Source organism: Orycteropus afer, unplaced genomic scaffold, assembly GCF_000298275.1.
Source record: "Orycteropus afer afer isolate SDZICR_OR568_19922 unplaced genomic scaffold, OryAfe1.0 scaffold00250, whole genome shotgun sequence".
In the NCBI taxonomy this organism is placed as follows: Eukaryota; Metazoa; Chordata; class Mammalia; order Tubulidentata; family Orycteropodidae; genus Orycteropus; species Orycteropus afer.
In genome coordinates, this window is record NW_006921837.1 from 4,865,682 (window position 1) to 4,891,479 (window position 25,798).

The 25,798-nt window shown below is 37.3% G+C and overlaps 1 protein-coding gene across 1 annotated transcript in view; it reads left to right on the forward strand.

Moving 5' to 3' along the window:
• Window positions 1–25,798, forward strand: part of ULK4 (unc-51 like kinase 4) — a gene marked incomplete at its 3' end in the record, with an annotated part of 718,552 nt that overhangs the window by 276,122 nt on the left and 416,632 nt on the right. Inside the window, exon 19 of the mRNA XM_007949711.1 lies at window positions 11,082–11,243. Within this exon, the coding sequence (XP_007947902.1) occupies window positions 11,082–11,243 (162 nt within the window). The remainder of the gene's footprint in view (window positions 1–11,081; window positions 11,244–25,798) is intronic.

The window sequence follows — 25,798 nt, forward strand, 5'->3', positions numbered from 1 at the left end:
AAGGTAGAAAAGCCTCCAAGGCTTTCCCTAGTGATCCAGAGATGGGGTTTGAATACTTCCTAGCCTGTAGGTTGAATGCTTAGCCAGTTGTCATTATGGGATGTGAATGAAGGAAGTAAAACATGTTTTATCAGTAATATATGATAATTAAGTCATTTTTACTTTGAGGTAAAAGACATGTTTAGGTCCTTCAAGCAAGGCACATTTGGCACAGAGATGAACCAGGTGAAATTCCTTTTCTTTCACAGCTCTTACCTGTTGTGGGAGATAAGGCAAAATACAGTGAAACTTGCCAAAGGTGGAAACCTGTCAGAGATGGAAAACTCAAATATTTTCCACTGATAGTGATACAAAAGTGGTAAGACTGTATTCTGTCAAAGGTGGAAAATATGTGAGACCAAAGAAAACAAGGCAGTCCCATCAAGTTCTGGCTGTGATGGGGTTCAGTGTACAGAGTGGAATATATCAAGTACATACATGCAAAAGAACAGAACATAGAAACTCAAAGGAGAAAAAAGTTTTCTTGTGATCCCCTTTAAGAGTGTAAAAGACATTTGAAAAACTTTTTATCTTTAATTTTTAAACCATAAGCCGTTGTGTAGTAAAAGGTGATTAATTCTAATCCCCAAGGCTCTTCTCTTCTATTCAGTATTTTTAACAGTGCACATACATTTTATATACTCTTCTATATTTAATGTGCATTTCACTATATAACAATCCACATTCAGAAATACTAGTAGGTGCTGGAAAAATTTGATTATGTGGAAAAAATTTAAGAAGTACTAAAAGATGAAAGACTTCAAAATTATTTCACTTTGAATGACGTCCTAAATACATTAGACAAATTTGCCATTTAAAGGACTGCTATAAATAAATTCTTTTAAAGGACATAAATACTATTTTTAAGAGGAATAATCATCTCCTAGGATTTCAGCCTAGAAAAGCCTATGGGGCATTTCTCCTCTGTCACATGGGGTAGTTATTAGTCAAAAATTGACTTGACAGCACCTAACAACGACAACAATCATCCTCCAATTTATCATTTTCCAAGGGACAATGTTAATATATATGCTACAAAAGCACATATGTCCTTATGTTACCTGCTTTTCAAGAGTGTAATATAAAATGTTTGTAAATTATACTGTTTTTACCTTTCTTCCTTTTAATGAAAACTACATAAAATTTGAGATACATACCAAGACACTAAAAAACAACTATATTACTAAAATATAAAACTACAGCACTATTTTATTATTATTAGCAATAATAATTAATAATAATAGTACATGACTATCAAACATTTTTCACACTACATGTCCAGTGACAACCACTTGGTTTGGGAAAATACTGGCTAGGATTTGCATCTATATTCATGAGGGCTATTGATCTGTAGATATCCTTTCTGATGCTGTGTTTTCAAGGTTTTGGAATCAGGGCTGTGCTTGCTTCATAGAATGAATTTGGGAGTATTCTGTCACTTTCTTTGTTCTGGAATACATTGAGTCATATAGGTGTCAGCTCGTCTCTGAATGTTTGATAGAATTCTTCAGGGAAACCATCTGGGCCAGGATTTTTTTTTTCTGTTGGTAGTATTTTTATAACTTGTTTAGTTTCTTCTTTTGTTATGGTCTGTTAAAACTTTCTATTCAGTCTGTGTTACTTTAGATAAGTAGGCGTATCTCAAAATATGTCCATTTCTTACAAGTTTTCATTTTTGTTGGAGTATAGTCCTTCATAGTATCCTGATATTAACCTTTCTGTTTTGTTGATTCTATTATGACATTCCTTATTTCTTATTCATGTTGTTTTCATCTTCTTCTTCTTTATCTTTGTTAAATTTGCCAGTAGTTTGTTGATTTTATTAATCTTTTCAAAGAATCAACTTGTAGTCTTGTTAATTTTTTCTTTGGTCTATTTTCTATTTTATTTAATTCTGCTCAGATCTTTATTATTTCTTTTCTTCTGGTGACTGCAGGATTTTTTTTTGTGGTTGTTGCTCTTTTTTCTAATTGTTGGAGATGTTGGGTTAAGGTGTTTATTTTGGCTCTTCTTTTTTGATATGTGCATTTATTGCTATAAATCGCCTTGTGATCACCACTCTTGCTGTGTTCCAAAGATTTTGGTATCTTGTGTTTTCATTCTCCTTTGAGTCAAGACATTTTCTAATTTCCTTTTTCATTTCTTCTGTTAGCCAGTAGTTTTCAAGGAGAGTGCTATTCAGTTTCCATGTATTTGTTCTTTTTCTGTTGATCTCTGATTTCATAGCATTGTGATCTGAGAAGATGTTTTGCAGTATTGCAGTGTTTTTGAGTTTATTAAGGCTTGCTTTGTGGCCTAACATATGGTCTATCCTGGAGAATGTTCCATGTGCACTGGAAAAGAATGTATATTTTGCTATTGTTGGGTCAAGTGCTCTGTAGACGTCTATAAGTTCAAGTTGATTGACTGTATTGTTTAGTTCTTCTGCATCTTTGTTGAGTTTCTATTTAATTGTTCTATATTTCATTGAAAGTGGTATATTAAACTCTCCTGCCATTACTGTAGGAGCTCTGGTAGCATAGTGGCTAAAGCACTTGACTGCTAACCAGAAGGCAGGAGGTTCAAACCCACCAGCCACTCCTCGGAAGGAAGGTTGGGCAATCCTACTTCCGTAGTGATGCTGCCTCGGAAACCCAAGGAGGGGTCGCTATGAGTCGGGGCCGACTCGATGGCACATAACAACAACACAACAACTATTACTGTAGGAGCTCTGGTTGCGTAGGCACTTGACTGCTGACCAGAGGGCTGGTGGTTCACACCCACCAGCCATTCCTCAGAAAGAAGGTTGGGCAATCTACTTCTATAGGAATACCACGTTGGAAACCCAAGGAGGGGTTGCTATTGGGGCCGACTTGACGGCACATAACAACAACAACAACAACAACAACAACAACCATTACTGTGGAATCATCTTTTTGTCTTTTTTAGTTCTGTTAAAGTCTGATTTATGTATTTTGGGGCTCTTTCGTTGGATATGTAAATATTTGTTACAGTTACATCTTCTTGTTCAATTGATCCTTTAATCATTATATAATGTCTTCCTTGTCTCCTATGGTGGTTTGTCACTCCTGTTCTTTTTTTTTTTCCATTTGCATGATATCTTTCTGCAACCTTTCATTTTTCATCTATTTTTGTCTTTGTGTCTGTGAGTCTCTTACAGACAGCACATTGATGGGTCATGGTTTCTTATCCAGTCTGCAACCCTCCATCTCTTGAGTTGTGCATTTATTTAGTCCCTTTACATTCAGAGTAATTATTGACAAGTATGAATTTATTGCTGTCATTTTGTTATGTGTTTTTTCATGGTGTTGATGATTTCTTTGTTCTATATAATTTTCTGTGATGAGCTCCTTTTGTTTATGATTTTTTTTTAAAATTTTCTTCATTGTTGTTTTAGTATTTGATAAATATTTGTGCCTCTCTCCTTTTTTATTTTGATGTAAAGATTTATTAATTTTCTTTGAGGTTACCTTTTATTTATTACTTTCTTCCCAAGTTTAGCACAATCTGTTCTATCTCTGTATTCTATCTCTAAATCTCTATATTGTCTTGATTTCCTCTCCATTTGGAAATTCTGTACCTACACTATGTATTCCTTCTTTTTTGTTTGTAGTTGTCCTCGTTTATCAGTTGATGTCTCTGGTTTCCTGTTTATAGTCCTCACCCCATGATGGGGCTGCTAGAAGTGTGGGTGTGGTTGGGTTGTGTGGACATGATTGTTGTCTCCTACCCAGTTAGACAAAATAAGGCAAAAAAATGAAAATAAATAAATAAATAAAAAGAGCACACAAAATGCAAACCACATGAACAAACAGCAACAATCACATAAAAAAGAAAGGGCAATAAATGAAAATGTATAAGAAAAAAAGAGACAAAAGAAGGATAAAGATAAAAGGAGAGAAAAAAACAACTAACAAAACATCATGGTATCTTTCTAGTAATCAGCCTCCACTGTGGTTGCCCATGCTGTCCTCAGCAGGTGGAACCCATTCTTAAGTTGCTGCTGCGATTGGAACACCACTTACATATATTTAAAATGGCCACCCCATTGGCAAATATTTAAAATGGCTGTGCTGTCAAGACAGTTGCTTGCCCATAACTCTGTTTGTCTACTTATTCCCTGTTTTATGTTCTAGTCATCAGCTACCAGTGCGATTGCCCATGGAGTCCTCTGCAAGCATAGCCAATTCTTAGGTTGTTGCTTGGGTCTGGGTGCCACTTGTAAATAATCAAATCAGCTGTACCATCAGTTTAGCTGACAGTCCCCAGCTCTGTTTGTCTCCTTATTTACTGTTTTCATTCAGGTTCTTCTACTAGGTGGCATTTAATCCACTTCTTTATCTTTCCCTTCGAAGATCAGGGTTCCAGGATTATCTTCTGATTTGTTTCAATTAGTTTCTCTTTCTTTGGTGTAGAAAGTCTGTATAGCTTGTCTGGCTAATCTGCCATCTTGCCTGAAGGCCTGGTCTGGCCTTTTTAAAGATTTGAGTTCTGATCTACATTTTTCTCCATTTCTATAAGGATTAATCTATTGTGGTCTTTCTCTGAACAGTTAGTAGTGGTATCTGAGCACCAGTTAGTTCTTCTGGTCTGAGAATATATGAAGCTATGGTTTATGTAAACTCAGTCCTATAGATTAGATTTTTTTCTGAGTCAATTGACTTGTTCTTGATGATGAACTTTATATGAATGGAGTAACACCATATTCTTTTGCACAACGTTAGGTTGAGATTGATACATGCAGATAGTGTAATTGTAGTTCATTTATACCATTGTATACTATGCTGTTGTTGGAGTATGCGCATATAGTCAGAATATGTTCATCAGTCGCATTGATTACATACTTCAAGTTGGGTAACCATTCTCAGTAAAGAACTTATTAATTTTAATGCAGCTGTATACATTGGTGTCTTAAAATAATTTGCAATAATTATTTAAAAAAAAAAATAAAAGAATTCACCAGTATAAAAGAAAGTCGTCCATAATGATATCATGTCATGTATCAGGGTTGGTGCTGACGTTTCAAAGATCCTCAGCTGGGTGTCAGAGGATGCAGATTTTAGCCCCAGATAAGCCACTTTTTACTAGTTTGTTATTGGCCAAGCCCTATAGGCTGTACTTGGTGATATTTCATATAAAATGATGTACTTGTACTCAGTGATCTTTCATGTGCTTCTGACTTGGATATCTTCTGGGTATGATGAATTTTCCTTCCATTTCTCTGCCTTTAATGTTTGTATACAATCCAAACCAAAATCTCTGCTGTCGAGGTGTTTCCGACTCATAGTGACCTCTCCTTGGGTTTCTGAGTCAGTATCTCTGGAATTAAGTTGCCCAGTCTTTCTTCTGAGAAGTGGCTGGTGGGTAGCAAAGAGCAATATGTTACTGTGTTGGTCTCAGGAACATTTGACATTGAATTTACTTATGTGATACAAGTTCCATATGTGTGTGAAATAGGGAGACTGAGACAGCTTTTGGTTGTGATGTTTTCCCCACTCCTCCACTCCCATATGGGTAGGTGGCAGTCTATTCTGCAACCCACATAGAAGTTGGAAGTAGCTTCTAGGGAATCTCCACATATTTAGAGAAGATTAATTTATACATTTGTACCTAGTAAACCACAGCTTTTTGTTTATAGACTGCATAATAGTCTGTATAATTATGGGTGTTGAACTGACACCTGGCATATGTTGTATTTAAAAATGTGAGATTCAAAACAGAAACTGCTTTCTTACTCTTTTCTGAACAGTAGCTTATTGTGTAATTTTAATATAACAATATTGTCTTTAAGAGGAAATTTCATTTTCAAGTAGAGCTCTTTGTCTTTTTTGAGAAAACCAGTGATACATTCCTTTGTAGTTATATAAGAGATTGGGCTAGAATTAAAAAGTACTGGAGATGTTAGCCATTATATAAATTGTCTTTGGAATGTTTTTGACTCAACATTAGTTACCTAAAACAAAGAGAGAAGTGAATTAAATTTCTTTGTATTTGGTAAGAGATAAGACTTGCAGTTATATTTTCTGTTTTTGTTATTGTTATATTACAAGTTTAATCATCGTAATAAAGAAATGCATGTGCCATCAACATTAGGACTCTTGGTAGACACTCACAATTCCCCTTGCCTTTGTGCATCAAAGATAGACAATGTGTGTGGATTAAGAAGGATGCAATGTATTTTTTCCCTTTTGACATCATTATGAATGTAACAATTCAGAGATTAAATAATTTTCTGAATACTATTAGTAGAATGCAAAAGGGCTTATGAAATGTGGAGCTACCTAATGTGTCTTGAAGTGAGCCAGTTTCCTTGAGAATGGGTCCTGAGGCAGCACTGAGTGGAGCAGAGTATCTTCTAGACAATTGATGCTTTAAGAAGCACACCCCCAAAAGACCAAACCCATTTCCATTGAGTTGATTCCAGCTCATAGTGGCGCCCCTGTAGGACAGAGTAGAACTGCCCCATAGGGTATCCAAAGGTGTAATCTTTACAGAAGTAAACTACCACATTGTTCTCTTGAACAGTGACTGGTGGGTTTGAACCACTGACTGTTTGCTAGCAGCTCAGCAGTTAACCACTATACCATCAAGCCTCCCTTATGAAGCACACAGAGGGGTGAGGTTTGTTCCTTTTTCCCTCCTATGGCAGGTATACTCAAAGGGAAGATTTTAGAGTCTGGTTTTGCTGGGTTTGATATGTAAGAATTGTTTAAAATATCATTAGTAATGCCCCTTTCAAGGATTAATACTGGTTGGCTTTCTGTGTAAATTTCCGTATTCCTTTGACTATTTAATTCCATTTTATACTTTGTACTCTTAAGTTCTGTAACTCTTCTGTATCTTTCTCATTTACTAACCACCTTTCTGATTTTCTTATTTATTACCATATTTTCACATATAACATGCCTACACAAATAGTGCACACATGTATATAATATGCACAGTGCACAAGGAAAGTTGTGTAGGTTGGGGAAAAAACCAAAATTGCACACATGTTATTTTTGTAAAAATATGGTATTATTTTCAGCATAATTGCATTATATTGAGAGAATGGTGTCTGTATAATTTTAATCCTTTGGGATTTGTAGAGACTTCCTTTGTAACTCAGTATGTGTACACTTAGGGGAAAAGAGAATGAATTTTGCCATTGTTGGCTGATGTGTTTTTTCTTTTTGTTAGCTCATGCTTGTTAATCATGCTGTTCAGATGTTCTGTATGTATAACGATAGTTTTTTTTTATCTGATTTATCAGTTACTGAGATGTGAGTTTTAATTGTCCTCTTTGGTAGGCTTGCAATTTCATCATATTTTCCTTTTATGTATTTTGAGTATTAGTTATTGAATATATAAACATTTTAAATTGTTTTTCTCTTGTTCTATTGAAATTTTGATCATTATGGTGTGACTTTAAAACAAATCACCAGTAATTCTTTTTGCCCAAAGGCTATTTTGTCTGCTCTTAGTATAGCTATCTCTGCCTTATTTAAGTTAGTTATGACTAGTGTATATTTTTCTATCATCTTACTTTTAGTCTTTCTATAACTTTGTGTTTTAGATATGTCTATTCATATTGTTGTAGTTTAAATCACTTGTTTTATAGTTTTTTTCCTTAACTAGTATTTATTCAGGAATTCTAGTAGCATAGTGCCTAACACACTTGACTACTTAGCAGAAGGCTGGCGGTTCAAACCCACCAGCCATTCCTCAGAAGGAAGATGGGGCAATCTACTTCCTAGTGATACTGCCTCGGAAACCCAAGGAGGGGTCACTATGAGTCAGGTCTGACTCGACGGCACATAACAACAACAACAACAAGTATTTATTCTATTCACATTTACTGAAATTGTTGATATAGTTGATTTTACAGTTGCCATTTTATTTGTGGTATTTTCTCACGTGTACTCTGTTCATATTTTCCTTCATGCTTTCTTTTTTATTTTTTATAATTTCTTTTATGTGTTTAGCGGTTGTTCTAATTACTACAACATGAATATTTAACTCATCAAAGGCTAAAGTTCCTATTTTCACCCTTTTCCCAAACAATGCCAGCACCTTAGAACAACTCCATTCACTTCTCTTCTGACTCATTATAATTCATTTCTTCTCATAATATAATCAGATTTTGTTGTTTTAGATATGTTTATTTCAGTTTATTCATATATTTAAACTCTTACCTTCATTACTTCCTGCTTTTCACATCTTCCAACTGTGATCACATTTCTCTTTAGTCTGTTCTTTAGAATTTCCTTTAGTGAAGGTCTGTTGCTGGGAAAGTATTCTAATTTTGTTTTATTATTTTTTAGAATGTTTTTATTTGCTCTTTCTTGATTTTTTTTTTCTGTGATTGTAATTGGAGATTGACAATTATTTTCCATTAGCAATTTAAAAATCACCTCACTGTCTTCTGGCCTGGTTAAGAAATTGGATTGCTGTTAAGAAGTCAGCTGTGAGAGTAACTCTGGCTCTTTGAAGGGGATACTCTGCAAATCTGAGTGCAGGTCTACTTTCAGCTTCTTGTGGGTTTCCCTTCCTGAACATCCTCTCTGCCACACACACACTCGGCCCCAGCTCAGACCAGTGGGGAGTCTTCATCTGACTTTCCACCCTCAGCCTTTGCCTCTTACTCCTCTGTTGGCCTTGATGGGTGAATGTTCTTGAGACAAAAGCCAGCTGCAGTGCTCTGGGCACCTCTCAGGATGTTAGCTAAAGAAAGCTACTAGCCTAAGAAATTGGTGCTAGCACATGGATGTTTTTAAGAAAATTTATTAATTGTTTTCTATCTACTATTTTCAATTGCTTTCAGAGGGGTGGAGTTGTCCCAGTACTTAGCTCACTGTATTGCAAGAAAAGTAGATCATATTAGTTCAAGAAATTACTAAAACACTAAACTGCAAAATAATCATAGTTTCATTAAATTAGCATGTGTGAAAATAACTAATGGCAGTATTTCAGATGTTAATTTTGGTCTTCTTTATTGGAAAAGTGGACTTATAGATTAAAATTAATTGGCTGTAAAGCTTTCTTTTTTGTTAAGACTGCCTACAATACATTAGATCTACTGAACAGATTACAGCTCTTCACTAAAAAGCCTAGATATTTTTCTCTAATCATTATAGCTTTTATTCTCATGGTATAATAAAATAGGTATTTGATTAAAAAGATAATAGTTTAGTGTAGTCATCCCTTCTAAAGGGTGAATGAAGCAGAGAATAGCACCAGTCATTGCTTGTGTGGTGTCCCAGAGGAAATCCCAGAGGGACTAAATAAGGTAGCTCAATTCAGGTGATAACAACTGGAATTGGCCTGACAGCCTCACTGAGTTTATAGGACATGAAGGAGACCCACAACCCCTTTCCAACCAAACTGCTAAAATAGTTGTGGTTTTTTTAGTCCTGGAAAAGGGTCTTCTGGGAATTGACTGACAATTGTGAGGTATTTGAGGCACCCCTAATAAATAGCACCTTCCCCTGCTGTATTCAGGGGAAAGGTTCTGAACTTACTGAGAAATAAGACAAAGAATTAAACATGTGAGAGAAAAATAACAGATTTGTGTGTAATGAAAGCTAGGGTGGAGGATTTAGCCTGTCTGTGACAGATTGGCTTCCTTATCATGAATCCTCCATATGAGACAAACTTAGTCCTCCAGAAATAGCAGTGCTCTCCAAGTAGGGTATTACTCAGGTGAGACTTACAGTGAGGATTTGAGAGGACAGCTCTGAGTGGGCAGGCCTCACACCCATGGGAAAAGTGAGAGGAATTGAATGGGGTACTTGGGCATGGCCAGTTTACTAACTTTTAAAGTTAGCCAAATAGATAAAGCATTTTATTCCCCCCTGATTAGAGTGAATAAAGGGACAGTTTGATCTTTTTGAGGCTTGATTTTAAGCACTGTTATGATGGGAACAGCTAAGGAACTAGCAGTTAAACACTTGGCTGCTTTAGAAGGGTTGGTGGTTTGAACCCACCCAGTGGCTCTGCAGGGAAAAGACCTAGCAATCTGCTGCTGTGAAGATTTCAGCCTAGAAAACCCTGTAGACAGTTCTGCTCTGTCACAAAGGATCACTGTGTTGAGTCAAAAATCAACTTAATGGCACCTAACAACCACAAGATGATGTAAAATCAAAACTCACTGCTGTCGAGTTGGATCCGACTCATTAGCGACCCCTCCTTGGGTTTCCAAGGCAGTATCACTACGGAAGTAGATTGTCTAGTCTTCTTTCTGAGGAGTGGCTGGTGGGTTTGAACTACCAGCCTTCTGGTTAGCAGTCAAATGCCTTAAGCACTATGCCACCAGAGTATTTTTTTCCCCAGGTTTAATTAGGACATAATTCTAAGGTAATACTTTCCTGAGGACACTACCCCCCCCCCCCTTTTTTAAGGTGGCCTCTTCCTATTTTTAGGTGGTCTTTCCACTCTGGCTGCTTGAAACACAAGCTATTCTTGGCCCTGGGATACTTCTGAGAATTTTTCTACCTAGTCCGTCGGATTTTGAAATTATCTTCCAAATTTTATGTTGTGCATATATTGTTGGAGCTTTGGTGGCATAGTGCCTAAGGCATTTGACTGCTAACCAGAAGGCTGGTGGTTCAAACCCACCAGCCACCCCTCAGAAGGAAGAGTGGGTAATCTACTTCCATAATGATACCACCTCAGAAACCCAAGGAGGGATCACTTGAGTCAGATCTGACTCGATGGCAGTGAGGTTGTTGTTGTTGTTGTTTTTTTTTTTAATCTATTTTTTTTTCAGCCATTTTGTTTCTATCAAAATATGTGGAGAATTGTGTTACGCAAAATTTGGCAAATAACCAAATGATTCTATTTTTAATAGTTTTATAAGAGTCTGAAAGAGTCACCATACTCCTAAAATGTTGAACTGATATCCAGGGATAGATGATTCCCTTTTGGTATCAGGCCATTATTTGCAATAGTTATGAAGAAGTGACATGTATACATATCTCAAACTAATGAGTCAGGTCTGATTCGACGGCACATAACAACAACAATAAACAGCATTTTAACCTACTTATTCTCTGTTTCTCTAGGAAGAACGCATTGTGAATCACATGGCGGCTAAGATTATTGAAAATGTCTGCACTACCTTTTCTGCTCAGGCCCAGGGCTTTATTACAGGAGAAGTTGGACCTGTCTTGTGGTACTTATTCAAACATTCCACTGTTGATTCTCTTAGGATAACAGCAATATCGGTAAGATGGGCTATTTTTTGGGATTATATCTGGGTATACTTAAACACTTAAGTTTGAAGAAACATGCCAAGAGAAGAGTAAATTTGATTGGATGGGCAGTAAATGGAAATGTCAAAGTAATAGTGGGAGCAATAACATTGATTTATGTCCTAAAGGAGAATTTTAAAAACTGGACTGGAAACACCTTGGGACTTCCAGGAAATTCCAATAGGATCTTGTGGGTCCATGATATTCTGGTTTGAAAAACCTCTTTTAGAGGTGCTAGTAGAAAACTGTGGTAGTGGATAGGGTACAGGATTTGGTTTGTTATATTTTTACCGTTCCCCGACTATTCATGTTAGCTCCCTCTTTCAGATTTTGTGCCAACTGGTTTTTCTTGTGGTTCAAATGAATTCATTTTTAATGTTCAGGCACATGTGGTTTTTGCGTTTTGATTGGTTTCTTCCAGTTTTGCTCATATGCATATAATGACTTGGTATACAGGAAAATTTTGTATAAAGATGTGTTAACATGGTTGTATTGATTTACTAGTCTTTTGAACAAATACAACCCTTTCTCATATGTTTAAATACTCTTTTTGATTACTAATTTCATTGAGACCCTCACACTGTATTGCAATCTCACTGTATTTCTGTACTCATTGTCTTTCATGGGGCAGCTTCCTACCTTATCCTCTTTCCTTAAACCTTCAGTTCTGCATTTCCCTCCTGCCTTCTCAGTAGATGACTTTCCACTCTGACCTGCATGCTGCCCACAGAAAACTGAAGACATCCTCTCCACATTTCTCCAGATCTTCCGTTCATTTCTTAGGAATCCCACACAAACGGTTATTTTTGGTCTTTCCTAAATCTTCAATTTCTCCTTTTGTACTAGATCCTTCTAACTGGCACTCAAGTATTCTGTACTGTGCTCCATTAAAACAAACAAACAAATCACATACACACACATTGAAAAATTACTTTAAAGTGCTTATCCCCCTTTACAGCCTGACTTCTTTGAAGAATTGTCACTACAGAGCTGTTGCTCTGTTCCTGCCTCTGTTTATTCCTTAACCCAGTCTGGAATCTGTTCTAAACCACTGCAGAAGGCTGGCGGTTCAAACCTACCAGCCACTCCTCGGAAGGAAGGTTGGGCAATCTACTTCCGTAGTGATACCACTTTGGAAATCCAAGGAGGGGTCGCTATGAGTTGGGGCTGACCTGATGGCACATAACAACAACAACAACAAGGTCCCTAATGATTTCAGGTTGGTAAATCCCATGGATACTTATAGATATTTTTCAAATCTTATATTTAAGGAGCTCTGGTGGTACGATGATTAAGTACTTGGCTGCTAACCAAAAAGGTTGGTGGTTTGAACCACCCAGAGGTTATGCAGGAGGAAAGAACTGGTGATCTGTTACACTAACACTTGGTTCAAAAATGTTCAGTATTAATAAGTAAAGATAACCTATCAGAAAGAATCACAAAATCCATCAGTTAACTTTATCAAGGCATCCTTGAATCATACCTTTCAGGCATCCATTTTAATGCTGGGGCTTTAAAAACACATCCTGCTTTAATTGGATTAATATTGTCTTCGTACTTAGCATGTTCCCTTTATTGGCAAACTTCTTCTAACTGTTCCCATTAAAGTTTGTACTTTCTAGCTATTTCTTCATCTGACACATAAAACACCACTGTCTCATCTTTAGCTCCTCATACTTTGTTGTTAGGATTCAACTGACTCATTAATTACTCACTGACATTTTGCTAATTGCCCCAGCAATACCTTTTTTCTCCTTTTTGTTCTAGGATCCTATCTTGGATCATGTGTTGTATTTGTTTTTCACATCTCTTTAATCTCTGGAATGGTTTCTCAGTCTTCTCTGTATTTCATGCCATGTATAGTTTTAGAGAGTACAGAGTTTTTTCATTTTTGTAGGGTGAGGAACAATCTGATGTTTCCTTATGATCAGATCAGGCCTTTTATACTTGGGGAAACAGAAGGAGGTGTAACAACCTGCTTCACCACTCATGAGGTTAACATGGATCACCTGGTGGATTTCTGCCACATTTTTCCATTGTAGTGTCATAATTTTTCCTCTTTATTTGATAAATATTTTGTCTGGAGGTACTCCGGTAATTAGACAATATTCTCTACCTCATTAAACCTCTTTAGCATCCACTGATGACTCCTACATGCCTCTACTCCTCAAATGCCTCTACAGTGGTTGTCAGATGATTATCTATTTGTGTCATTTCTTGTACATCAGCAGTTCATGAACATTTTCTATAAAGGGCCAGATAATACACATTCTGGGCTTTGTAGACTAGATTTGGTGTCTGTTGTATCTTCTTCCTTGATTTTTTTAAAAAATTAATTAATTTATTTATTTTGACAACAAAATGTAAAACCCATTCTTAGCTCATAGTCATGAGCTGTACAAAAACAAATATTGGGTCTTTGTTGCAATTCTGTTTTAAAGACTTGTTTTGCTTTCACTTAGTTATCGGGACTATCTCTATGGAAGTAAATTGCCCAGTCTTCCTCCCAAGAAGTGACTGGTGGGTTTGCACTGCCACCCTTCTGGTTAGCAGTCAAATGCCTTAGGTACTACACCACCAGAACTCCCCCCGCAAAGATTTACAGCCTTGGAAACCCTATAGGTCATTTCTGCTCTGACCTTTAGGGTTGCTATAGGTTGCTATGTGTTGGAATTGGCTTGACATCAGGTAGTTTTTTTTTTTTTAATCCACCTATTCTTGGGTTGGATAAGTGTGTAGCTTTAAAAAGCTCCCAAGGTGATTTTGATATGACATTGAAAAAATCATTCAAAAGATCAAAAAGAAATGATTCTTAAACTTTTCCTTCCTTGATGAGCCTGTTTATGGTTTTAATGGATATGTAGCCTTCATTTTTGGATTAGTCTATTTCTTAGAAATTGCTTTTATTAAATAGACTGTAAAATAATCCAGATTATGGAAATAACACCAAGTGTTCTTTTAAAAATGGATTTTGAATTAAATAATCTTGGAACTGTTTTTCTACTTTTAAAATAGAAACTAAATCTTAATAGACTTTAAATTTTTAGAACAGTTTTAGTTTTGCAGAAAAATTGCACAGAAAGTACAGAGATCCCATATGCTTCCTCACTGCACACAGTATCTCCTATTATTAACACCTTGCAATAGTGTGGTAATTTGTTATGATTACTGAATATCCTCTTTGGGTGAAGTGTCTATTCGTGTCTTCTGCCCATTTTTTAAATGGGTTGTTAATTACTTTGTTGTTGCGGCATTGGAGTTTTTTATAACTTTTAGAGATAAGCCCCTTGTCAGATACGTAATTATCGACAAGTATGAATTTGCTGCTGTAATTTTGTTATGTGTTTTTTCATGGTGTTGATTTCTTTGTTCCATATAATTTTCTCTGCTGAGCTCGTTTTGTTTATGAATCATGTTATTACTTCCTTCATTGCTATTGTTTTGGTATTTGCTAAATATTTATGCTGGTCCTCATCTTTATTTGATGTGAAAGTTTATCATTTTTCTTTGCGGTTACCCTGTGATTTATAGTTTACTCCCCAAGTTTAGAATAGTCCGTTCTGTCTTGCAGTTGTCTTGACTTCCCTCCCATTTCGAAGTTCTGTAACAACAGTTTTTTTCCCTCTTTTTGGTTTGTAGTTGTCTTCATTTGTCAATTGATGTCTCTGGTTCCCTGTTTACAATCTTGTAGGCTTATTTACTTTGGATACTTCCATAACTGGGTTGGTTTCTGGGTTATGTCATCATGTGTGTTAATGGTAGGTTGTTGTTGGCTGTTGTTGGTTCTCTGTCCAAAGGATTCCCTTTGGCATCTGTTACTAGGTTGCTCTGCTTTTAACCAATTCTCTTAGTTTCTGCTTATCTGGAAATGTCCTCATTTCATCATAATATTTGAGGGACAATTTTGCTGCATATATACTTCTTGGTTGGAAATTTTTCTCTTTCAGGGTTTTATATAGGTGCTCTGGTGGTGTAGTGCCTAAGGCATTTGACTGCTAGCCAGAATGCCAGCAGTTCAAACCCACCAGCCAATCCTCAGAAGGAAGATGGGGCAATATACTTTGTAGTGATACTGCCTTGGAAACCCAAGGAGGGATTACTATGAGTTGGATTCGACTTGACAGCAATGAATTTGGAGTTTTGTTTTTTTGGTTTTATATATACCATCCTATTTTCTTCTTATCTGCATGATTTCTGCCAAGAAATCCAAGCTTAATCTTGTTGGTTGTCCCTTGTAGGTAACTTTTCATTTTTCCTGTGCTACTTTGAGGATTCTTTCTTTGTCTTTAGTTTTGGTGAGTTTGATGATGATATGTCTTGGTGATTTTCTTTTTGGGTCTATCCTGTTTGGGGTTCACTGGACTTTTTAAATGGATGGATATATTCTCATCTTTCATCATGCCAGAGAGATTCTCTTCCAACAAATCTTCAACAATTTTCTGTGTGGTTTTCTTTCTCTGTTCCTGTTCTGGAATTCCGATTACACGTAGGTTATTCCTTTTGATGGTATCACACATGAACCTTAGGCTTTCTTCATTTTGTTTTGATCTTTTTTTCTGAATGATCCCTTTCCAAAGAAGTATTGAGGTATTTGCCTTCAATCTCACTAATTCTGTCTTCCATTGATTCAGTTCTACTTCTTTGCCCATTCAATGTGTTATCTATTTCTGAAAATTTAGTATTAATCTTCTGGATTTCTGTGTATAGATTTTGTATCATTTCTAATTTTTTCATTTTGTTCTTGTACTGTTTTTCCAAATTGTTCTAAGATTTTCCCAATTGTATCATTGTTTTCCTTGATCTTTCTCTCAGTTTGTTGAAGGTACCTAAATAGAATTCTTTTGAATTCCTTATCAGGGAGTTCCAATGCTGCGTCTTCCTCAGGGATGTGTTTTGGGTCTGTATCCTGCTCCCTTGTTCCGGCTTTATCTTGTTTCTTTGTGTGCACTGTGATGCTCTGTTGTCTCCAAGGTAGTGTGATGTTTCTGTGTTTATATTTAATTGGTGATTGTATGTTGGTGTGACTTGCCTATGATTTTTGTTTTCTTTGTATGTTTTCTACGAAAACAGGGTACTGTGTTGTGCTCTTCTGTTTGCTAGTTGGCAGCACTTACACACACTAACCACCTGTCTCTTTTCCTGTTGTCACCCTCCCATATGTCCCTGCTGTTCATGGCAAATGGAGCCTATTCTTAAAACCAAAACCAAAGTCACTGCCATTGAGTCAGATCTGACTCCTAGCGACCCCTTCTTGGGTTTTCAAGGCAGTATCACTACAGAAGTAGATTGCCCAACCTTCCTTCCGGGGAGTGGCTGGTGGGTTTGAATGCCACCCTCCAGGTTAGCAGTCAAATGCCTTAGGCACTAGGCCACCAGAGCTCCCATTGTATTCTTAGGTCCCTGGAATCTGAATGAGAATCCTGTCCCTTTAAAATCCAAAAAGGCTACCACTTGTAAATATTCAAAATGGGTGCACCTTCGGTCACTTTAAATATCCCAAATGGCCACTGCTTGTAAACATGCAAAATGGCTGCACTTTCGATTACTTTAAATATCCAAAATGGCCACTGCTTATAAACATTCAGAATGGCTGCACCCTCCAGACAGCAGAAAGTCCACAGCTCAGGTTTTCTCCCTCCTCGCTACCTGCACAGTCGTCCCTGCAGCCCTTGGTGACCAGGGCTAACCTTTAGGTCAATTCTCAGGTCTCAACACCACTTGGAAATATTCAGGCTGTTGGTCCCGTAAGAGTAGCTGAGAGTCCACTGCTCTGACTGTCTCTGTACTCACTGTTTTCATTCAGGTTTTTCCACTAGTTGGTGCCTAATCCTCTTCTGTATACTTTCTTTCAAAGCTCAGGGCTGCAGGATTATCTTCTGTATCTCTGTCAATAGGTTTCTCTCTTCTTTGTTGAAGAGGGTCTGTGTAGCTTCTCTGCCTATTCCACCATCTTACTGGAAGTCCCTCTGAGAAAGAGTTCTTGTTGCTCCACAGCCTCATCAGCATTTGGTGTTGCAGTGTTTTGGATTTTACCATTTTAATAAATGTATGGTGGTATCTCCTTGTTATTTTAATTTGCATTTACCTAGTGCTGTAAAATGTTGAGTGTCTTTTCCTGTGCTTATTTGCCATCTGTGTAGTATATCTTCTTTGGTGAAGTATCTATTTAGATTTTTTTGTCCAATTTGTAATTGGGTTGTTTGTTTTCTTATTACTGAGTTTTAAGAATTCTTTGTATATTTTGGATACAGGTACTTTATCAGATATGTATTTTGCAAATATTTTCTCACAGTCTGTAGCTTGTCTTGTTCTTTTAATCAGACTCTATTTTAATAAGTAATTAAAAAATTATTGAGGATAAGACTTGAGATGTGATTTTTTAATTCAAACAGTAGAAGTACTAATTTATTCTCAAGACTCCACATCTTCTCAGTTGGTGTGGTTATTTGATACTGAGTTTGATATTCAGAAGTAACTAATTAAAGGTTATATTCTCTGTGAACTTTTCAAAGTGGAAGAGACATACTAGTTGCCTTCATATTGCTCTGAATTCTACTTAGAAGTATTCTTGACAAATCTTTGATCAAGAAATATCCCCATTATGATTGCGTAAAGGTTTTATATCAATGGAGAGTCAGTTTTGCCATGCCAGGTGCTCCAAGAATTGTTACAGTGCTAATGAGAATTACTGTCTTACAGTGTTGAAGTCACTGTTGGGAGAGCCCTTAATTTTCCTGAAAACATTATGATTGCAGTATAATCTTTAGGACTCCTTTGAAATGCTCTTACTTATTTTTATTCTTAAATTAAAAATTAATAAAATTTTATTTTGATTTCATAAGTCAAAATTTTCTTACATTTATTGCAAATAAAATTTTAAGAACTCTCAAAATTCTTTGATCAGAACTAGCTTTCTTTTTGTGATTTTTTTCATATTCTCATTTTCAGATGTTGGCTGTTACTTTTTTTTTAAATCTAACTTTCTGCAATTTGAATTTTAGATCTGAAGAACAACTCTTCTTTCATATTTTCTAACCATGATGTGGCAGTTAAGGTTATGTGTCAATTTGGCTGGGCCATAATTTTGACTGGCTTGGATGTAGCTATTCCCCATGATGAGTTTGTATTCACCTCTGTGGTGGAATCTGTTATGAGACATTAATCAGTAGAAAAAGGCTGCCTTTAGCTTGTGGCCTGGTCCAGTATATATGGAGAAAGTTGAGGAAGGTCTCCAGTTTTTTGGCACATCTGGATACTACGTTTGGCCGAGTTTTCGTGTTTAGTTCTTGGACCTGAAGCAGTGGCCTGCCATGTTGCCTACCAGTTTTGGAATTGTGCCATTTTACCTGCTGAAATTGTGTTCATCAACCTCAGCAGCCAGTAGCTGCCTGAGTTAGGAGATGCTTCTTGTTCCAGTGGGAATAGAATAAGAGGTAGAGCTGAAGCTTAATGTCTAGGGGCCTTTACCCAGCCCCTGGAGCCAGCACTCTGAATTTGGACTTCTAGCCTCCCAAATGGAAATAGAGAAAATTCCTGTTTGTTAAGCCATCCACTTATGGTATGTTTGTTATAGCTGCACTAGAGGACTGAGACCTGTATGTAGCTTATCCATCTGTAACAAAGAGGAGAAAGAAGAGAGATGAGAATGTTACTTGAAAGATGCCCAATGTAGAGTTTTATGATTTGCTGGAAATTTCATTCATATATGGCTATCTCTTTTTGAATAGAAATTCCTGGTGTTTGTTTGAAATGGAGTCACTAATTATTAAGATACGACTTTTATATGTGTCCCGTATATACTTCCATGAGGAAAAGGACACTTTGTGGTTTTTGTTGTTGTTACTGTAGTTGTGTTGTTATGTGCTGTCGAGTTGCACCCAACTCATAGCCACCCCTCCTTGGGTTTCTGAGGCAGTATCACTACGGAAGTAGATTGTTCCTGTTAGGTGCTGTTAAGTTGGCTCTGACTCATAGTAACTCTATGTACAGCAGAATGAAACAGTGCCTGGTCATGTGCCATCCTCACAATCTTTGCTACACTTAAGCCCATCGTTGCAGCCACTGTGTCAGTCCATCTTGTTGAGGATCTTCCCCTTTTTTGCTGACCCTCCACTTTACCAAGCCTATCCTTCTCTAGGGAATGGTCCTTTCTGACAACATGACTAAAATAGGTGAGATGAAGTCTGGCCATTCTTGCTTCCAAGGAGCATCCAGTTGTATTTCTTTCAGGACAGATTTGTTCATTCTTCTGGAAGTCCATGATCCTTTCAGTATTCTATGCCAGCATCACAACTCAAAAGCATCAACTCTTTTTCAGTCTTCCTTATTTATTGTCCAGCTTTCACATAGATATGAACAACAACAACAACAACAACAACAAAAAAAAAAAAAACCCAAACTCACCATCATTGAGTTGGGTCCAACTCATAGCATCCCCTCCTTGAGTTTCTGAGGTGGTATCACTATGGAAGTAGATTCTCCAGTATTCCTTCTGAGGAGAGGCTGGTGGGTTTGACTGCCAGCCTTCTGGTTAGCAGTCAGATGCCTTAGGCACTACTCCACCAGATCTTCTACATGTATATGAGGCTATTGAAAATACCATGGCTTGGGCTGGGCACACCTTAGTCTTCATTGTGATATCTTTACTCTTTAAAACTTTGAAGAGGCCTTTTGCAGTGGATTTTCCCAGTGCAGTATGATGTCTGGGTTTTAAACTGCTTCTTCCATGGGTATTGATTATGGATCCAAGTAAAATGACACCTTTCATGACATCAATCTTTTCTTCATTTATCATGATGCTTCTTATTGGTCCACTTGTGAGGATTTTTGTTTTCTTTTTGTTGAGGTGTAATCCATACTGCTGATTGTGGTCTTTAATCTTCATCAGTAAGTGCTTCAAGTCACCTTCACTTTCAGCAAGCAAAGTTGTGTTGTCTGCATATCACAGGTTGTTAATGAGTCTTCGTCCAATCCTTATGCCATGTTCTTCTTCATATAGTGTGGCTTCTCAAATTATTTGCTCCCTACACAGAATGAAAAAGCTTGGTGAAAGGGTACAACTCTGATGCACAGCTTTCCTGATTTTAAACCATGCAATATCCCCTTATTCTGTTTGAATGACAGTCTTCCAGTCTATGCACAGGTTCCTCATGAGCACAATTAACTGCTCTGATATTCCCTTCTTTACAATGTTGTCCACAATTTGTTAAGATCCACATAGTTGAATGCTTTTGCATAGTCAATAAAACACAAGTAAACATCTTTCTGGTAAACATCGATCCGTCTGACATGAGCAATGATATCCCTTGTTTCACATCCTCTTCTGAATCCAGCTTACATTTCTGGAAGTTGTCTGTCAGTATATTGCTGCAATCATTTAAAAATTATCTTTAGCTAGATTTTACTTGCATGTGATATTAATGATATTGTTCGATAATTTCCACATTCTGTGGGATCACCTTTCTTTGGAATAGGTAGATGTATGGATCTCTTCCAGTCAGTTGGCCATGTAGCTGTCTTCCAGATTTCTTGGCATAGATGAGTAAGCACCTTCAACGGAGCATCTGTTGGCTGAAACATCTCAAGAGGTATTCCACTGATTCCTGGAGCCTTGTTTTATGCCAGTTCCTTCAGTGCAGGTTTAACTTCTTTCTTCAGTACCATTGATTCTTGATCATATGCCACCTCCTGAAGTAGTTGAATATCAGCCAATTCTTTTTGTTCAATGACTGTGTATATTCCTTCCATCTTCTTTTGATGCTTTCTGCATTATTCAATACTTTGCCCATAGAATCTTCCAACATTGAAACTCGAGGCTTGGAATTTTTCTTCAGTTCTTTCAGCTTGAGAAATGCTGAGCATGTTCTTCTTTTTGGTTCTCTGATGCTAGGTCTTGCATATTTCATTATAATAAGTGGCTTAGTCTTAGTTGCTCTTTGAAATGTTCTGTTCAGCTATTTTATCTTGTCATTTCTTCCATTTACTTTAGCTACTCTCTGTACAAGAACAAGTTTTTTTATTTTTATTTTTATTTTACCTTTTTAATTGTGCCTTAGGTGCAAGTTTACAGAGCTGAGTTTGTTTACATTCAAAATTTTGTGTACATTTGGTTTCACTCCCCAGTTACCATCCCCAGCCCTAACCCACTCTCCTCCCCTCCCTGCCTATTAACCCCCACCCCACTTGCCACTCATAGTTATGCACGCGCTGTGTGTCCTGCATTTCCTCCATGTGAATATTGCTCCTCTGATGCCCTGTGGTCATTTGCTCCAGGGGATGCATCTCTTTAGAGTATGTGGGTGTGTCATCCTGGGTTGAGTGGTCTGCGTGTACTTCATGTTTACTATTGGGCTAAGAGCTAGCCCCTGGGAGTGAGTTTTATTCCAGGCTCAAAGTGTGCCCTAGGGCCATAGTATTGGGGTCCCAGCAGAGTCTATCTGACCAGTAATTCTGGTCATTATTGTGTTTTTGGATTTTGTTCCATGTTTTTCCTCCCATTCTATCCAGGATCTCCAGTTTTGATCCCTTCCTCAGTGCTTGGCATTGGTAGTCGGGCACCATCTGTTTCTTTCTGTCTCAAGGTCCATCATGTCCTAGGGCTAATTGCTTCCACATGTCCTTGGATTTTTTTTTTTTTTTTTTTTTCTTGCTGCACTCTTTCGCTCCGACGATAGGAAACCATTAGCTGTGTTTGAAATGGCCGCTTGAAGCTTTTAAACCCCAGTTGCTACTCACCAATGCAGGTTGTGAAACAAGATTTTTAAGATATTTTCTTGTGCCAATTGAGTCTGGTGTCCCCCAGTACTATGGTCCAGAGTTGGTAGATCCATTGGATCTCTCTTCCAAACAGTGTCTGGCTGTCTGTTAGGGATTGCTCTCTGTCTGTCTTCTGTTGTTTCTTTAAGAATTGTTGGTATTTCATATCACTGATATCTGTGCAAGATTAGCCTCAGCTGAATCTATCCTTGCCCTTGAGTATAATCCTGTTCACCATACCATCCCCTATATAATCTTCTCAGATGTTTAGGTGTTTATCTGTAGCCTGGTGTTTGGTGTTAATAGTAATGCAGTATTGTGGAGATATTGTTATTAGCCTCTGTCGTCTATACCTTATGTGCACATTTCAGTGCCTTCCCTTTCCCTAATGTTATCATGGTGGTCACAGATGTTATCATGGTGGTTACAGACTCTTTCCATACCTTTTCTCCCCTTACCCATGCCAGCATGTGGACCCTAACTAGCCTGAAATTAATCCCTCACCTTCCTTCCCCATCCCAGTAACCTTTACAGTGAGTTCCCTTCATTAACCAACCCCTTTTTTTATATTTTTACAGTAATGGGCTCATACAATATTTGTCCTTCTGCGATTGACTTATTTCACTCAGCATAATGTCCTCCAGGCTCATCCACGTGTGAGATGATTTGCATATCCTTCATTGTTCTTTAATGTAGTGTACTATTCTGTTGTGTGACTGTACCATAATTTGGTTATCCGTTCATCTGTTGATAGGCATTTAGGTTGTTTCCATCTCTTTTCTGTAGTGAATTGCATTGTGATGAACATAGGTGTGCATATGTCTGTTTGTGTCCTGCCTGTCACCTCTTTAGGATATATTCCTAGTAATAGAATTTCTATTTTCAGTTTTTTTAAGGAAACACCATACCATTTGCCACAATGTTTGTACCATTTTACAGTCTCACCAGCAGTGCATGAGAGTATCTCTCTGCAACCTCCCCAGCATTTGTTATTTTCTGTTCTGTTGAACTTTGCTGTTATTGCTAGGGTGAGATGATATCTCATTGTTGTTTTGATTTGCATCTATCTAATGACAAAAGATCGTGAGCAACTCCTCATGTGTTTGTTGGCTACTAGCATATAGTCTTTAGTGAAGTGTCTGTTCAAGTCTCTTTCCCATTTTTGAATTGGGTTGTTTGTCTTTTTGGTGTTGAGGTGTTAAAGCTTTCTGTATATTTTGGAGATAAGTCCTTTGTCAGATATGTCACAGGCAAATATTTTCTCCTAATCTGTAGGTTCTTTTTTTTACCCTTTTGATGAAGTCTTTTGATGTTCATAAGAATTTAATTTTTAAAAGGTCCCAGTCATCTAGCTTCTTTCGACCTCCTGTGTATTCTGGATTATGTTGGTAGTCTATTTATGCCATAAATTAGGGCTCCTAGATTTGCCCCTATTTTATCTTTGATGAATTTGATAGTTTTGGGTTTTACATTTAAGTCTTTGATCCAACTTGAGTTTGTTTTTGTGTATGGGGTGAGGTATGGTTTCAAGACCAAGTTTTAGAAGGATTTCCAGTAAAGTGGCGGAACAGGCAGACAAGCTACACAGACTTTCTTCAACAAAGAAAAGAGAAACCAATTGACAGAGATACAGAAGATAATCCTGGAACCCTGAGCTTGAAAAGAAGTATACAGAAGTGGATTAGGCACCAACTACTGGAAGAATCTGGATGAAAACAGTGAGTACAGAGACAGATGGAGCTGTGGCGTGTCAGTTACTCTGACGAGATCAACTGCCTGAATATTTCCAAGTGGTGTTGGGACCTGAGAATTGACCTAAAGATCAGCCCTGGTTGCCAAGGGCTGCAGGGAGTACTGCGCTGGTGGCCGATGACTAGGAAGGGAAACAGCAAAGATGGAGACAACTTGAACTGCGGACTTTTGGCTGTCTGGAGGGCACAGCCATTTTGATTGTTTACAAGTGGCAGCCATTTTGGATATTTAAGTGACCGATGGTGTGACCATTTTAAATATTTGCAAGAGGTGCCATTTTGGATATTTCAAGTGACAGCATTCTCATTCAGATTTCATGAACCTAAGAACAGGCTCCACTTGCCAAGGATGGCAGAGACATACGGGAGGCTGACAACAGGAAAGAAGACAGGTGGTGAGTGTATAAGTGCTCCCAACTAGCAAATAGAGTAGTACAGTACCCTGCTTACTTAGATAATATCCAAACAAAACAAAGAAAACAAAAATCTTGTGCAAATCACTCCAACATACAACCATCAATTAAATATAAACACAAAAACATCACAATGTCCTGGAGATAACAGAACATCACAGTCCACACAAAGAAGCAAGATAAAGTGGGAGAAACAAGGCACCAGGATACAGAGCTAGAACACATCCCTGAAGAAGATGCAGCATGGGAACTCTCTGATAAGGAATTCAAAAGAATTCTGTTTAGGTACCTTCAATAGATTGAGAGCCAGGAAAACACTGATAAAATTGAGGAAAACACAGAGAAAACCCCACAACAGTTTTGAAAGACAGTACAAGAACAAAATTACAAAATAAATGAAACATTAGAAATGATACAAAATCTACACACAGAAATCCAGAAGATTAATACTAAATTTTCAGAAATAGATAACACATTGAATGGGCAAAGGAGTAGAATTGAATCAATGAAAGAATTAGTGAGATTGAAGGCAAATACCATAAAACTTCTTTGGAAAAGGATCAATCAGAAAAAAGATCAAAACAAAATGAAAAAAGCCTAAGGTTCATGTGGGATACCATTGAAAGGAATAACCTACATGTAACTGGAATTCCAGAACAGGAATAGAAAAAGAAAACCACAGAGAAAATTGTCAAAGATTTGTTGGAAGAGAATTTCCCTGGTATGATGAAAGATGGGGATATATCCATTCAAGAAGTCCAATGAATCCCAAACAGGATAGACCTGAAAAAAAAAAGTCACCAAGAAATATCATCATCAAACTCACTAAAACCAAAGACAAAGAAAGAATCCTGAAAGGAGATTGGGAAAAATGAAAAGTTACCTACAAGGGGCAACCAATAAGACTAAGCTCAGATTTCTTGGCAGAAGCCATGCAGGGAAGAAGACAATGGGATGGTATACATAAAACCCTGATAGAGAACAATTTCCAACCAATAATTATATACCCTGCGAAATTGTCCCTCAAATATCATGGTGAAATTAGGACATTTCCAGATGAGCAGAATTTAAGGGAATTTGTTAAAACCAGACCAATCATAAAAGAGATGCTAAAGGGAGTCCTTTGGATAGAGAACCAACAACAGCAAACAACAAGTGACCATAATCACACATGATGACATAACCCAGAAAGCAAACCAGTTATGGAAGTATCCAAAGTAAATAACCCTACAAGACTGTAAACAGGGAACCAAGACATCAATTGACAAATGAAGACACCTACAAAAGAAAAAGAGGGAAAAAATTGTGTAGTTACAGGACTTCTAAATGGGAGGAAAGTCAAGACAACTGCAAGATAGAATGGACTGTTATAAACTTGGAAAGAAAACTATAAATCACTGGGTAACCTCAAAGAAAAATCATAAGCCTTCACATCAAAATGAGAAAGAAGACCAGCACAAATATTTAGCAAATAGGAGCTCTGGTAGCATAGTGGCTAAATCACTTGACTTCTAACCAGAAGGCTGGCGGTTCAAACCCACCAGCCACTCCTCAGAAGGAAGGTTGGGCAATCCTACTTCCGTAGTGATACTGCCTCGGAAACCCAAGG